This window comes from Fusarium redolens (assembly GCF_020744475.1).
Source record: "Fusarium redolens strain MPI-CAGE-AT-0023 chromosome Unknown BKA55scaffold_6, whole genome shotgun sequence".
Lineage (NCBI taxonomy): Eukaryota > Fungi > Ascomycota > Sordariomycetes > Hypocreales > Nectriaceae > Fusarium > Fusarium redolens.
The window spans coordinates 1,192,282-1,205,944 of NW_025763669.1; the positions used below are offsets into that span (position 1 = coordinate 1,192,282).

Genomic DNA, 13,663 nt, shown 5'->3' on the forward strand with positions numbered 1-13,663 from the left:
TTCTCTCCCCATTAATACCCCTCCTCCTCCTCTCATCATGACAACTCCATCACCAGCCATGGACTCTACCAACAGAAACAATCCTCCATATCTCACAACTGGCCAAGCCCCAGCGACAGCTGACGATGCGCCACCGCCTCCATACTCAGAGACAGATATTTACTCTACCTCTTCTCAGCCCCCGCACTCACCACATGCTGCCTCCATCGCCGGCTCCGGGCACGGCCCCGCAGCTCCCGGTGACGATACCGCCTCCCGCATGTCTTCAACTTCAACTACAGAACCCATCTTCACTCCGCCACTTACGCCTCGCACCGAATCTAATGTCAACGCCACAACACCTACAACACACGAGATCCCTCTTTCTCCCAGTGTAGCTCTGTACTTTGAGACCCGGCCTGTTCCAACATCAGCGTCTCAATGGGAGCCTCAGATTCACAGCATCGCTGTGAAGCCGAACTCTGTGCCCGATGACATTCCTTATCCGGAAAATTGGGCGACTTCATACGATATCACAGCCCAAGATTGGGCGACTTTTGTTAACTTTCTCCTCCCTGATCACGATTCCGTACGGAATGAGGCTATCCTGGGTGAAAAGGGCAAATCGGAAGATGGCTCAGATATCAAATCATCTATTGGCGACGGCAGCGTCAAGTCAGAACGACACACAACTGATCCTAATGAACTACGTCGCAAACGCGCAGAGGTCGAAGCTATCGTGCAGCAGTGGAACTCTGGCTTTTTTGCTCCCCGAAATGTCATGGTAAGGCTTCAGCCCGAAGAGCGATCACACATGCCAGGAGGATGGGAGACCACATTCGATGATCCTCCAGTGCAACTCCCACCACAGGCCGGACCGTCTTTTCAGAGAGAGGCGATGCCTCAGCGCAGACCTAGCGGCTGGAACGGCTCTTGGGGCGGCTTCCAAGTCGACAATGACAGCGTCCGATGGGGAGACAGATTTGTTGCTGATAGCAATGGGCTTCGCATAGGAAACATTGTCATGGACAGTAGGGGAATTCGCATGAATGGGCAGCCTGTAGGGGCCCCTTTTGGCCCTGGACCATCACAACCACCACCCCCAAATGCTCGCAACATGCCCCCTTTTATGCCTGGAAACCCAGCTTGGCATCATGGCCCTCCTGAAGCCCGCGCCTTTCCCCCACGAGGACGAGCAGCTAGTCATGATCACCAAAGACGCCGCTCCCGGTCATCATCTTCATCTTCTTCCTCATCCTCAGATTCCTCTTCTGGCTCAGAATCCATCGGTTCTCTTCCTGACTACGACGATCTCAAGGACCAGCAGCTACCCGTCTACATCGCGCGTCTCCAACAATGGACAGCTAATCCTCTCGAAGTGCGCAGCAAGGCTGATGTCAAGCAATTGAAAGCTGAACTTAAAGCCTCAAATACAAATGGCGCTGCTCCCAATATCGACCGAAAGGCTCTCAAGGCGCAGGGCAAAGCCCTTTCACAACAATGGAGGACTTTAAAACGTCAGCAGAAGAAGGAACGGAGAGATCGAAAGAGAGATCTTAAGAAGAAGAAAAAGGCTGAGAAAAGGGAGAGGAGGCAGCAGAAGAGGGAGATGAAGGCTGCTCGCAGAGATCATAGGAGGGGCCAAGGAGGTCGAGGCCATGTTGAGCAGCCTCCTGCTCCCGTGGTGCCTCCTTTCCAAGTTTCCCCCGTTCATGTTCCAGAAGTCAATGTTCACGTTCCTCCTGTCAACGTTCCCGGTGTTAGAGTTCCTCCACCGGCTCTCGGTGGGTGGGGATGGTCAGGCAGAGGAGCCGGCCGAGGAGATCGAGGCCACCATGGTCGAGGCAGAGGTCGAGGTTGGGGTGGCTGTGAAAGCCAAGGTGCCTGGGGCAGAAATCGAGGAGGCTTCCAAGGAGGCTGGCCAAACCACTGTTCGTTTGGATCTCCAGGCCGAGGCGGTTTCGTCGGCGGCGGAGAGTGGCCATCTCGCTCAAGAGAAGGTCCTCCAGGCTCATGGCCAGCAGACGCCAACAAAGATGGCAGTATTCCACCGCCAGGTGCGGCATCAGCTGCAAAGTACAACACTGTCTCTGGAATAGAGACTGAGATTGAAACAAAGCAGAAGGATCTGGAGGTGAAAGAAATAACTTTGAGTGAGCGCAGGGCGCTAGAAAAGGAGATTGAGGCTCTGACGGAGACGATGGAGAGAACGAGGCTTGAAGCTGATGAGGCTTATGCTCGTGAGTTGGCTGAACAACTTGATGTATAATGATGGTTTTCAACTTCTTATGTATTTATATGGATAACGATTTCTTGAAACTTGTGTTAATATATGTCGTCAAAGCGACTGTCCGTCTCCAAATCAGCTATATCGAATTATCTGTGTTGTATACCTCATTTGTAGGGTCATTTGCACCACTGTTCAGTCTGTTTACCTTGCAGTCCTTTTGCCAGAATTATTCCTTTTTCTCGTTTTCATATTATATGAATCTTTATGCCTAGGCACAGTGCTTGTGATTTACGTTCCATTGTAATACTTGATACATCAAACCCTTCACTCCTCAGCTGTACAATAGTGTCCCAAGCGTAAACTCATCAACATCATAACTATCTTCCAACTACTCATGACATATCTCACCCGGACATCACAACTTTTTATCTATCCGTCTATTAAAACAAACATTCCCCCCTTTTTCATCTTCTCTTCTCCTTAATGCTTCGAGTCATCCTTTTCAACCAACGAACCAACGCCCAATCCCCTCCCCACAGCAACCTTCATCTTCTTCTTGTCCTTGTCCTTGCCCGCTTCAGGATCACGGCCAACCTCACCCACGGCTTCACCCTCGTCCTCGGCTTCAGCTTCTTCCTCTGCAGCAGCCTCGTCGACTTGCTTCTTGATGCCTCCGAGGTCTAGACGCATACAGAAAGCATCTTCACCGTCGGCGTAGTATTTGGACTCGGTCTTCTCGTTGGTGAAGCCGAGGGTGTTTTCGTAGAGGTGGCGAGCTGCGGCGTTGGAGACACGGACGTGGAGGGAGACGTATTTCGCCTGGAATGTCTCTACCATAGCCAATTCTACACATGTCAGTTTCTACTCGGAGAGCAGGATATCCATATACGTACGACTTTGGCGCATCAACTTCTCAGCAATACCCAGTCTTCGATGTGTTCGCATGACGCTCAGACTCGTAATGTGGCCATGCGGAATGCCGTCTGAAGGCTCCTCCTCCATCTTGGCAAGGACATATCCGACGATCTTGGGGTACTCGTAGGGATCCTTCTTGGGTCGCGAGACGTCAACGGCGACGTAGCTCAGTTGGGGCCATGAGAGGGCATGGTAGAGGTAGTATTTGAGGAAGTAGTTCTCGGGGAGGTTCTCGAGGTTTGCGTGCTGAATGAGGGGCAAGTCTGCGTTTGTGAGGAGGCGGATATCCATGGCTGCTGGGTGATTCTGTGGTGGTGATGAGGCTCAAAAGTATGTACGTAGTATGTCGACAGAGAATGGTATAGCTTCAGCCCACTTCAGTTCAATTCATCAAGCGGAATCGGCCCCTCAATTCACACGGCGGGTCAACAAGTTTGCGGTCAAAAGTCAGCCCGGAGGTCGGCAGTAAAGCCCCCCGCGCCGTAGAAGGACAACCCCACTACGATGCTCTGAAGAAGAAGACCTAGAACGCTAAGCCAGGCACCAATTGAGTGCCCCTCCACTGTAACACCCGAGAAATGTCCCCTCGTGGAAGCGCACCTGTCAAAGACAGCAATGGCCGCCACGGGACTTGGGCAGAAGGTGGATTATCGAGTTGGTGCTTTGTCTCTATTGGCGCGACAATTGCAGTGGACTCTTGAATTGTGTCAGTTGTGTAAACTAACATGTAAGAGGGCCACGACAAGAACGGTCTAAGGCTGTAGATAGATATAAATATAAGGAGATCATCGTCAGTTCTTGTTCTTCTAGACAATGTGTTCTTTTTCCTATTCAATTTGTGTTCTTCTGTTGTCTTGATACCCGGCTCATAGTGCCTCGCTTCACCACCGACTAACACATCACCATCATGGCTCTTCCTCTTACTGGCAAACTTGCCATTGTCACTGGTGCCTCTCGAGGTATGGTCTATTACCTTAATCTATGATCAATTGGGCTCTACTGATTTCAAAAGGCATTGGTCTGTCCATCACCAAGGCCCTTGCTGCCCGAGGCGCAAACCTCGTCCTCGCCTACACATCCGCCAGCTCTGCTGATTCAACAGCTAAGCTCGCTTCTGAACTGTCTTCCAAGCACTCTATCAAGGTTGTTCCCGTGCAAGCAGACCTCGGCACCGTGTCAGGTCCTGCCTCGCTCATTTCTCAAGCCGCCGATGCCTTCAGCCCCCTGCGCATCGACATCCTCGTCAACAATGCTGGTGTTGCTTTCAATGATAAGGTCCCCGACATCAAGCCTGAGGACTTCACAAAGAGCTACAACGTCAATGTACTTGGCCCTCTTCTTCTCGTCCAAGCCGCACACCCCTACCTGCCCACAGACCGCTCCGGCCGTATCATCAACCTCAGCAGTGTGAGCGCGAGCCTTGGTTTTGTTGGTCAAAGTGTCTACGGCGGCACAAAGGCTGCTCTCGAGGCTATGACACGTACCTGGGCCCGTGAGTTCAGCGAGAGAGCTACCGTTAATGCCATCAACCCTGGCCCTGTCCGCTCTGAGATGTACTCTCGAAACTCGGACGAGTTCAAGCGTCTCATCAAACCCTTCATCCAGAATGCGCCTCTCATGGCTGCTCGTCCTGGTATTGATGATCCCGAGGTCGTCGAGGAGGCCAAGACTGCTGGTGGACGCGCAGGTGAAGCTGATGAGATCGCTGGCATCGTCGCTATGCTTGCTAGCCCTGAGAGTGCTTGGTGCACTGGTCAAGTCATTTGTGCCAATGGCGGTATGATCTTTGGTATGCAATAGAAAGTTTCATCATGGAGTAAAGGAAAACAGAAGTCAGATGTTTGTCACGGGTATGTTCATTAGAAGGCATCTTTCGTAGTAAATTCTATGTCAGCCAGTAACTGTGTTGCAATCAAGGTTAACGTGATGGGCTGCTGTGATAAGTTCAAGTGCCCCGCCATTTGTTAGTGGGCGGTGGCGCAAATTCTGCCACTCACTCACTCACTCACTCACTCACTCACCTAAGTCTCAACTCACTTACAAATCAGTGAGTCAAGACTCAACCCAAAAGAACACACACAAGATATCATGGAAGCAAGACAAACAGACTCCTCTGATCCCTTTGAGGACGTCCTCAACCTCGAAGAGCGCTTCTACTCAGAAGGCTACCAACAAGGCATCAAAGACGGCGTTCAAGCGGGGCGAATTGAAGGGCGATCTTTTGGTATGCAAAAGGGCTTTGAAAAGTTTCTCGAAAGTGGTCGTCTTGCCAGCAAAGCTATCGTATGGGCGAACCGGATACCACCAAAGGACGGTACTGCTTCGGGAGAGACTTGCACTTTACCACCTTTGCCCAAGAATGCAAGACTGGAGAAGAACATCAACACTCTGTATGCTCTCGTAGAGCCAGATACACTTTCGACTGAGAACTCGGATGATGCAGTTCAAGACTTTGATGACCGTGTTAAGAGGGCACAAGGAAAGGCCAAGATTGTCGAAAAGATGGCGGGAAGTGGTGGACGAGAGGCATCGGGAGCATCACCAACATCTTGAGAACATCGGAAACGGATTTGGAGTTTGGTTTGGCGCTTGAAGGCTGAGATCAGGAACATCGATGTCAAAGACTTTCATATCTGAAAAAGGAAACTCATCTGCATTGTCAATGGAAATTCTATACCTCACTACCTCATAATTTGTATACACAACAACCCCCTTCGCTTCTAATTTATTTGAATGATCTGCAAGGGTATCTGTAGCAGTTAGCACACGTTCTCTTCGCGATTCCTCAGCGTTTGCAACCTACCCTTCACCATAAGATGTCTCTGTCACCTCATACTTGTGCACATCCCACTTTCCAGTTGCCAAGGTCTGGCCACTGGGCAGAGGAGGCAGACCGTTAACGAACACATCCTTGGTCGCATCGGTCGCCTTCTCAAGAGCCTTTGCCAGACCAGTCTCGGATTCCTGCTTAACAGCCACGAGCTGCTTCTCACCAGCCTCGCCAATGAGCTCAACCTTAGGAGCCGCCGCGCTGCCGACAGTGAGGAGCTGAGCGAACTGGGATTGGTTGACGACGCTGATCTGGGGGTAGTTTCGGCGGTTGTCGCGCTTCCAGTAGGGGTTGTCGGCGATGTCGCCGGCGGGCAGCGTAACGGGGTCGTCGTACTCGAGAGGAGGGTTGGCGCCGGGTGTAGGGTTTCGGAAGTGAGGGTTCAGAGGGACACCGTTGGATCGTTCAGGATCGATGGCCATGAAGCGACGGAAGGCCTCCCAGATGCCTGTCGACTGGAGGGTTTGCTTCTGTACGACAGAGGTTCTATTAGCGGGCTGTATGCCATGTATTGGCTTTCATGATGTGCGAGGTAATTCGAACGTAGAGGCTGCTGTCGAGGGGCCATTGGGAGGCATTGGGTTCGGGGAGATGTTCTCGAGTCGTACCTTGGCGATGCTGACCACGTTGCTGGCGGCTTTGGCCACTTGGGACGACATGATGGCTGTGGTAGGCTGATGAAGGCTGTCGTTGAGGTTCGGGTGATGGAATCGATTCCAAGTTGAAATGGCGTCGTGATTATTGGCTGACCAAGTTGGTTTAGCCGAGGCTCCACCGAGACATATCAGCTACCCTATAGATTAACAATTGGAGGAGCTGTTACTGTACATGAGTCTTCGTTCGCATAAACAACGATGGGCTTTATGGTAATATTATTTATAACGAGTTCAAGTATCTCTTCTGGTAGCAGGTGTGTTGTGACGATAAAAGTAAGCTGCTCTCTTTTAGTGGCTGCGTTTAGGACAACAACCCCATTGTCTTTGAAAGAGCTGCCTCACAGCTGTGTTTTCAAGTTTAGAGTCGAGATTGAAAAGCTTGTCTAAAAATAAAACTTGGGGTACGAGAAACAACTATGCCATCAGCTTGCTGTACGTACATGATTCAATGGGCTGGAAGTGCCATTAGAAGGCTTGGTGATCGAGGACTAAACCAATCCTCGAGTCAACACCAACACCAAATACAGACCAAGGTGGGAAACGTGAAGCATTGATATTACTCATGTTACTATTGGTCTATGAACCCTTTTAATTTGCAGAAAGATACGAAAACAAAAAGCCTGTAACACAGGCATATCAAAACCCCCGATTGTTCCCACTAATTACAATCACACTTATGTGTGCCATCAATCAGAGGCCTCATCCTTATTTGCTAGCCAGCTCTTCAACCAGTACCTGAACGCGATCAAGAGTGCCCTGGGGGCTTCCAGCCTCAGCGACCAGAATCTTGCCCTCCTTGCTAATGACAAAAACACCGCGCGTCGTTCCCTTAGGAGCCTTCTTGAGACCGATGGCCTCAATGAGTGTTGCCTTGGGGTCGCACAGCAGTGTGTAAGGGAGCTTTTGCTTCTCCTTGAAGGTTGTGTTGGCCTTGGGGGAGTCGGCGCTGAGACCGTAAATGGCAAGGCCGTCCTTGGTAAGAGGCTCATAAGAGTCGCGGAAGAAGCAGACTTGCTTGGTGCCTGTGGGAGAGTCAGATGAATACTCGGATGAGAAGGTTTTATCAACTTACAGCCGGGAGTAGATGCCTTGGGGTAGGTGAAGAGGACGACACCAGACTTGCTCTCATCAACAAGCTTCTTCAGTGTGGTCTTTTCACCATCATTGGTCTCAATTTCGCCTCCAAAGCCATCAAGGTCCACAACATCGCCAACCTCAGGCTTGCCACCGGTCTTCTTGGACTCCTCCGCCTTAGTTTCCTCAACCTTGGGCTCCTCCTCAGTCTTCTTCTCCTCCTTAGCCTCCTCAGGCTCTTCCTTCTTCTCCGTGACCTTGGCAGCGGCCTCCTTCACCTTAGCAGCCGCTTTGGGAGCCTTGGTAGTTGACTTCCGCTTCACGGGAGGAGGGGGAGGGGCAGTAGATGCCTTGCGCTTGCGAAGTTCCATAGGCATGGTGATATCTGGATGAAACGAGAGGATTTATGTGGTTTGCGATAATGCGATGCGATGCGCTGAATGCAACGAATGAAGAGCAATGCTGTATCCTGCAAAGCTCGCAGATGAATTTGTGATTAAAACCACGGCGTGAAGGCTACGAAACGCGTAAAGAAAAGGCGGATGAAGGAGACAAAAACAAAAGATGAGGTTGGGCGCTTGGGGGAAATGGGACTGCCCGTCCGTCGCAGTCGCATTCGAATGAGTGCCTCACCCCGGTTTGGGAGGTCTCGTCTGGGAACCAATAGAGACTGTTCCAGGCCCTTTCAAGCTTCCGGGAGCTTGGACCACAAGCTGCTCGGCAGCGGATGGCGCACGGGCCATGCCTTTTCGCTTAGATGATTGATAGTGGAGACTCTCTGCTCTGCGATTGCGGAGCTGAAAAAGACGTTGAAGAGATGCATCAATTGAAGTTATGCTTTTACTGCGCACCAATAGAATACCTGCCGAAATCATCCGTTTACTTTCAATAAGATGAGATGAGATGTTCACCATTTATCTTCAACTTTAAATTGTAATGCCAAGACTTATAATATGAATCCCCGAGTAAGTCCCGTTTTAGGTAAAAAAAAAAAAATCGTCTTATTCTAACCTAAATTTCTAGAATTTTATGGCCCCAGGGGCTGCTTTCACCATGGCCTGCGTCCTGCTCGTGTGAGTAAAGAAAGTGGCGTGTTCTTCAGAAGTGAAGATATCGCAACATATCCTTCTGTTTTCTCAATTTACTATGCATTCTCAAAAGAATGGTCGTTGGCCAAAAAGTCCGGCACAGTCTTGGACTTTTTCTTCGTTTCAGTGTTCTACACCAAGTGATATATACCCTGAATCTTGTGCTTAGCACTGGGGCTTGAATGCTGGGAAGTGTCACGGAGGAACATTCCTTCTTAGACAAGACTCTAAAGACTTGCGATATCACCGGAAAGCTGATGATTTACAGATACACCCGTTCATCCATTCACTCCGCTCGAGACCAAGCAGTACGTCCCTCCACTCAGCTTCATCAACATCAACTAACAAAACACTTTAGCAGAAATCTTCAAAACTACCAGGGAATGGAGAACATGCCCCAAGACGTGGTTCATCATGAGTTCGGAGCAGAGTAACTTGAAGCATATATCGGCGTATGGGAAGCAAATCGATTACCCCCTGTCACTAGACCTAAGCATCAATCATTCGGCAAAGCATATGAATTTGAACATATGGTATTTTTATGATTTATTGTCTAGTTTCTCAAACATACATCATGAAACAAACTCCATTTGAATGCCTGCGCTGCACCGATTTCGCCATGCCTCGACTCATCAGCCCCTTAATGTGACCCAGAAAGTCAAGCTCTCTGTTCTTCAGACAAGATAAGAAAGGGGTTGTGCAGCCATATGCGCCTGCTGTATACATTCCTCTGTGTATATGAAAAGTGGAAATGATAGGAACCATGTCGCCGCAACGTTCGCCCCATATGTCCCATTGTGAACCAGAAAATTGTCTAAGCCTTCAGCCGACTAAGGGTATTTTAGCCTTGCTTTATCTCCTATTCCTATACCTTCCATGAATCCATGTGTACAGTCCTTCTCCATGATCTTTCAACTCCTATGATTTCTGATGTTTTGCCCAAACTCAGGACCGTTGTTGAGCATTCATGGCTCCGCTGTAGGATCCAGCAATAAATGCCGTGCCTCAGCCCTGGCATGATATAATTGCCTCATGACATATTCGTAAGTCAGCATCGTTACTGTCGCTGCTGGGACAGCCCGCATCATATTAGTACCAAGACCGGCATAGAATGCTCGCCAACCTTCCTCCGCTAGAATGGTTCGGAAGGTATGGACAACGCCCTGGTACTTAGGCTTCTCCACGGGAGCCCTACTCCTGGGGCCTGTACTTGCCACACCCATCCCTTGAACGAACTCTTCGCCGGCAAGTGGGCGCCGTTGGGTTTGAAGACGGGTTCGGATGACTTCGTGAGGGTATGTGGCGGTGCTGGCGAGAATCTTGGACAGAATCGAGGCCCCTAATATTCCGAAAACGTGAGTTTTATCATCTTCCTCATTCGATTCACCCATTCCTTGGCCGGTAAACTTGGTCTTCAAGTACTCGTAGGTCGGGAACTGTACAGCAACATGTGTTAAACCGAGGAGTGCTGGTGTTAAGCCGGAATAAAATGAAATGAGGCCTTCTGAAGTGTACATCTTGCGAGCTGCATCTACTGTTGATCGGTAATGCCAGTCATGCAGTGTTGGCCGTGCTGTCGGTGTGCCCACGGCTTTCGGGTAGTATGTAGAGTGGTGGTCTTGTGTGTTGTGGCGGATATTGCTCTGTGACATGAGCCGAGTTTTAATGACCCATATTGGGTTGGTGACGATTGTACTGCTGGCGCCTGCTATGATAGACGACCAAAAGTTGACTATGTGACTGTTGTCTGTTTGGCGAAAACAAGGTCAATATGCCACTCTCACCCACGGGACTATGCGCACTTACCAGAATGCTGTGATATATACCCCTTGCTCTTGTTATAAACAGTAAACCATACAGCCCATGTTGGCAAATAACCCATTACAATAGGCCCTAGACCGCGGTAGAGACCTCTAATCCCTTCCTCTCTCCATATGACCTTTGCTGAACCAACGAGACCGTTGTATAACTGCGGGTGGCCGACATGTCGTCCCTTATTCAAGGCAGCGTAGCCACCCTGTGCCTGAAGCTTGGTCTTGATGACGTCGAGAGGGCATGTCACGACACCTGATGTGAAACCGCCCACTGCACCGGCGACAGCGTTGAACTGGGTATCTGAGGCGTTGAGTGCCCATCGGTGTAAGGGGGTGACCGTCGTGGAGTGCATTGGAGCGTCGGAGGATGCGTAACCGTAAGATGATGCAGCATAGTCTGAAGACGGCGACTGGGCAGCTTCGGGAGGGACCTGGTCAGTTGACGACATCCCAGTCGTCCTTTGTCAAGATTGTCTCACTGGTCGTATTTTTGATACTCGATGCTTGCGATACAAAGATTCGAGAATGAAATGTGGCAGAATTAGTATCTGCGTTATAGCTCAATCGTGTGAAATATCTCGGGCGCTCGTCTTGAAAAATCGTCTCGTCTCGATATATCTTTGTCTCCCGGTCCGGCGCAGACGTCAAGTCAATGTATTTCGGGAGCCGGGATTGACCCAACGACAAGTCCTACAGGCCGTAGATTGTTCGCAACCCAATATGTCGCTATCACAGTGGTCCCTCAATGTCCCAACCCGATTCTGCCCCCAAAAAATCAGAAAGTCCCGTCTGTCGAGAGAAACTGACGTCTGCCGCTGTTGGAACCTCGCAGCCGGTACGAAGGTACTGCGGGGGAACGCTCCCACGCGCCGTGACCGACCGCTTCCCGCTCAGCGAATGGCGCCGGCCATTGACTTTGGAACTCGAAAAAAGCGATAGCCTGGGGACCAGAGAAACCGGTGAGAGTTGAAGGCTGACGCTGAGAGTGAGGGCAGAAAAAGGACGAAAAAAGAGGTTGGGACGATAGAAGGAAAAGAGTTGTATGAAGTTGGAATAAGTGTGAGGAAGTCGAGGGAAGAAGAATCAAGTTTCCCCGATGGCGAAACGGAGCGGATGGAGAAAGCAGCGCGGGCGGCGGCGGAGGGAAAGTCAGGACCTGCACTGGACGGGGCGGGCGGTTGATCAACTGGAAGACGCCCTAAATGCACTATAACCCACTATAAATGCAGTACAACAGCACCTGCAGGGTTTGATTCCGTGATTTTTTGTTGATATGGAGTCCGCTGAATGCTTGTTCAACAAAACCCCGAACTATTATTCCAGGGCAGAAAACGCTATCATTTTGGGTATCTTACAGAATTTCTCTTCTAACACGGGCTTGTCACCTTTTTTTGCACCGCTGCAAGCCGGTATTAGCGGAGACGAGGGATAGCTTAACGGTCGAAATGAAAATGACGCAGTGTAAACTAACAGACACTAAAAAAAAGTAGACAGTTTTTATCTGTCAAAGGGAGATACACAAATGGGAAGGGTAATGTGATTGCATATGGTGTGAGAGAGAGCACAAGCGTTGGCGGCTGCAACTTGCGTGCAAGGCCCGGTATCTCTCGAGGACAAGCTCCGATACCGATCTTGAACCTTGCTTGACGTGGGATGACGACGTTGGGCGGTTGTATTCCGAGGCTTGAGGTGCAGGATGATATTATCCGAGGCATGAGACGAGTGTTACTACATATTCTGTGCATGATATCAAGTGTTAGTCTAACATGAAAGAGACTCTCACTGTCACAAACTCATGCTTCATTTACACATGTTCATTCAAGTTAACCGTTCCATCCCGAACCGGTTTCCCACGGGACAGGGACATTTGAGGTGACCCCCACATCGTCATTCTCCATGCATGGCATGCCATGTGCACCGCCCGCCACAGCCTGTGCCACACATCACAATCTAATCTCCAGCGCCACACAGGTCCTTAGTCATCGTTTTTTGGTGGTCCTTCTGCCCGATCGGAACCTTGTAAGCCAGCCAGAGAACGACAAAGGAATGGTCATCAAGACCACGTGACGTCCCGAGCTCTCCTAGGAAGTTTTGCAGTTGCTCGCTCAGCCCATCCCCAATTCGCGCCATTTCCGACGAAACGACGACGACGACAACCACGAATTCCAACCCAACCTCGGAACGTGTCAATCGATCCTCCTCCAAAATGAAGTACTCGCTCGCCCCCTTCATCCTCCGTAGGCCGTGGCTCGCCCGCCTCTTCAAGCCCGCCGCTACCTGGTACGTCAACGCCGCCGGCTACCGCCAGCTGGGCCTCAAGTATGCGATCTCCCTTCCCCTGCGAACGCCAATTGGACCTCGAATTGTTGGAATTGGCGATATTTCGGGATATTGTTGGCTGACCGGAGTCCTCAATTGGTTGAAATAGATACGATGATCTCCTCGAGGAGGAGAACGAAGTTGCCCAGCAGGCCCTTAAGCGTCTCTCCAACGTCGAGTCTTATGAGCGCATCTACCGCATCCGACGTGCTGTTCAGTGCAGTTACCAGCACAAGCTCCTCCCCAAGGACCAGTGGATCACCACCGCCACGGTATGAATGACACCCTGCGATCGAATCTCTCTGCCGGCCCCTCCTCGGCAAACAAGAGTTCACGATCCCGAGATATCACGAATAGATAGAATATCAACGACTAATTCACCACGCTCTATAGGATAAGCCTTACCTTCAGCCCCTGATGGAGGAGGTTGCCTCCGAGAAGGCCGAGAAGACCGAGCTCGACTCGATTGCTGTCGTCCGAAAGCACTAAATCATTATTGGGTCTCGGATTGGGAGATCAGAAGGGGAGGTTGAATAGTAGCAGGACGGTGGTTGAGAGGGAATTGGCGCCTCCTAGAAGAATGGTGGCCACACCTCAACGGACTAGACAGTTCCCGTGTATCCTATGTATAGACGTCGTCTGACTTGACTCATTTTGCACATATCGTCATGACTTTCAAATCTTTGTACGCATGTGAATATTTTATAAAACTATCTCATGCACAATTTTGTAATTTACAATGTACCCGCTGGGAATAA

The 13,663-nt window shown here is 50.4% G+C and overlaps 8 protein-coding genes across 8 annotated transcripts; 4 read left to right on the forward strand and 4 right to left on the reverse strand.

Moving 5' to 3' along the window:
• Positions 1-37: 37 nt before the first annotated feature.
• On the forward strand, positions 38-2,513 carry BKA55DRAFT_592776 (uncharacterized protein; the record flags this gene model as incomplete). The annotated part of the gene is made up of 2 exons (XM_046195444.1): positions 38-2,219; positions 2,488-2,513. The coding sequence occupies 2 exons, from the start codon at positions 38-40 to the stop codon at positions 2,511-2,513; spliced, it is 2,208 nt and encodes a 735-aa protein (XP_046051044.1).
• On the reverse strand, positions 2,349-3,616 carry BKA55DRAFT_317488 (acyl-CoA N-acyltransferase). The gene is made up of 2 exons (XM_046185667.1): positions 3,103-3,616; positions 2,349-3,054 (listed from the first exon to the last, which is right to left on the reverse strand). Exons 1-2 carry the CDS (start codon positions 3,413-3,415, stop codon positions 2,690-2,692), a joined length of 678 nt encoding a protein of 225 aa, XP_046051045.1. The 5' UTR covers positions 3,416-3,616; the 3' UTR covers positions 2,349-2,689.
• A 258-nt stretch (positions 3,617-3,874) lies between these two features.
• On the forward strand, positions 3,875-5,772 carry BKA55DRAFT_736838 (uncharacterized protein). The gene is made up of 3 exons (XM_046201349.1): positions 3,875-4,083; positions 4,137-4,913; positions 5,151-5,772. Exons 1-3 carry the CDS (start codon positions 4,032-4,034, stop codon positions 5,675-5,677), a joined length of 1,356 nt encoding a protein of 451 aa, XP_046051046.1. The 5' UTR covers positions 3,875-4,031; the 3' UTR covers positions 5,678-5,772.
• BKA55DRAFT_564180 (uncharacterized protein) lies at positions 5,773-6,660 on the reverse strand. The gene is made up of 3 exons (XM_046192470.1): positions 6,563-6,660; positions 5,928-6,424; positions 5,773-5,874 (listed from the first exon to the last, which is right to left on the reverse strand). The coding sequence occupies exons 1-3, from the start codon at positions 6,611-6,613 to the stop codon at positions 5,850-5,852; spliced, it is 573 nt and encodes a 190-aa protein (XP_046051047.1). The 5' UTR covers positions 6,614-6,660; the 3' UTR covers positions 5,773-5,849.
• Positions 6,661-7,315: 655 nt separating this feature from the next.
• BKA55DRAFT_537884 (thioredoxin-like protein) lies at positions 7,316-8,061 on the reverse strand (the record flags this gene model as incomplete). The annotated part of the gene is made up of 2 exons (XM_046189970.1): positions 7,316-7,632; positions 7,683-8,061. The coding sequence occupies 2 exons, from the start codon at positions 8,059-8,061 to the stop codon at positions 7,316-7,318; spliced, it is 696 nt and encodes a 231-aa protein (XP_046051048.1).
• A 474-nt stretch (positions 8,062-8,535) lies between these two features.
• Positions 8,536-9,301, forward strand: BKA55DRAFT_564183 (uncharacterized protein). The gene is made up of 4 exons (XM_046192471.1): positions 8,536-8,649; positions 8,708-8,757; positions 9,041-9,080; positions 9,131-9,301. The coding sequence occupies exons 1-4, from the start codon at positions 8,638-8,640 to the stop codon at positions 9,188-9,190; spliced, it is 162 nt and encodes a 53-aa protein (XP_046051049.1). The 5' UTR covers positions 8,536-8,637; the 3' UTR covers positions 9,191-9,301.
• Positions 9,302-9,737: 436 nt separating this feature from the next.
• Positions 9,738-11,035, reverse strand: BKA55DRAFT_508123 (mitochondrial carrier domain-containing protein; the record flags this gene model as incomplete). Its single annotated transcript, XM_046187395.1, has 2 exons — positions 9,738-10,519; positions 10,579-11,035. The coding sequence occupies 2 exons, from the start codon at positions 11,033-11,035 to the stop codon at positions 9,738-9,740; spliced, it is 1,239 nt and encodes a 412-aa protein (XP_046051050.1).
• A 1,757-nt stretch (positions 11,036-12,792) lies between these two features.
• On the forward strand, positions 12,793-13,394 carry BKA55DRAFT_537886 (cytochrome b-c1 complex subunit 7; the record flags this gene model as incomplete). Its single annotated transcript, XM_046189971.1, has 3 exons — positions 12,793-12,905; positions 13,015-13,177; positions 13,299-13,394. 3 exons carry the CDS (start codon positions 12,793-12,795, stop codon positions 13,392-13,394), a joined length of 372 nt encoding a protein of 123 aa, XP_046051051.1.
• Between the last annotated feature and the right edge of the window lie 269 nt (positions 13,395-13,663).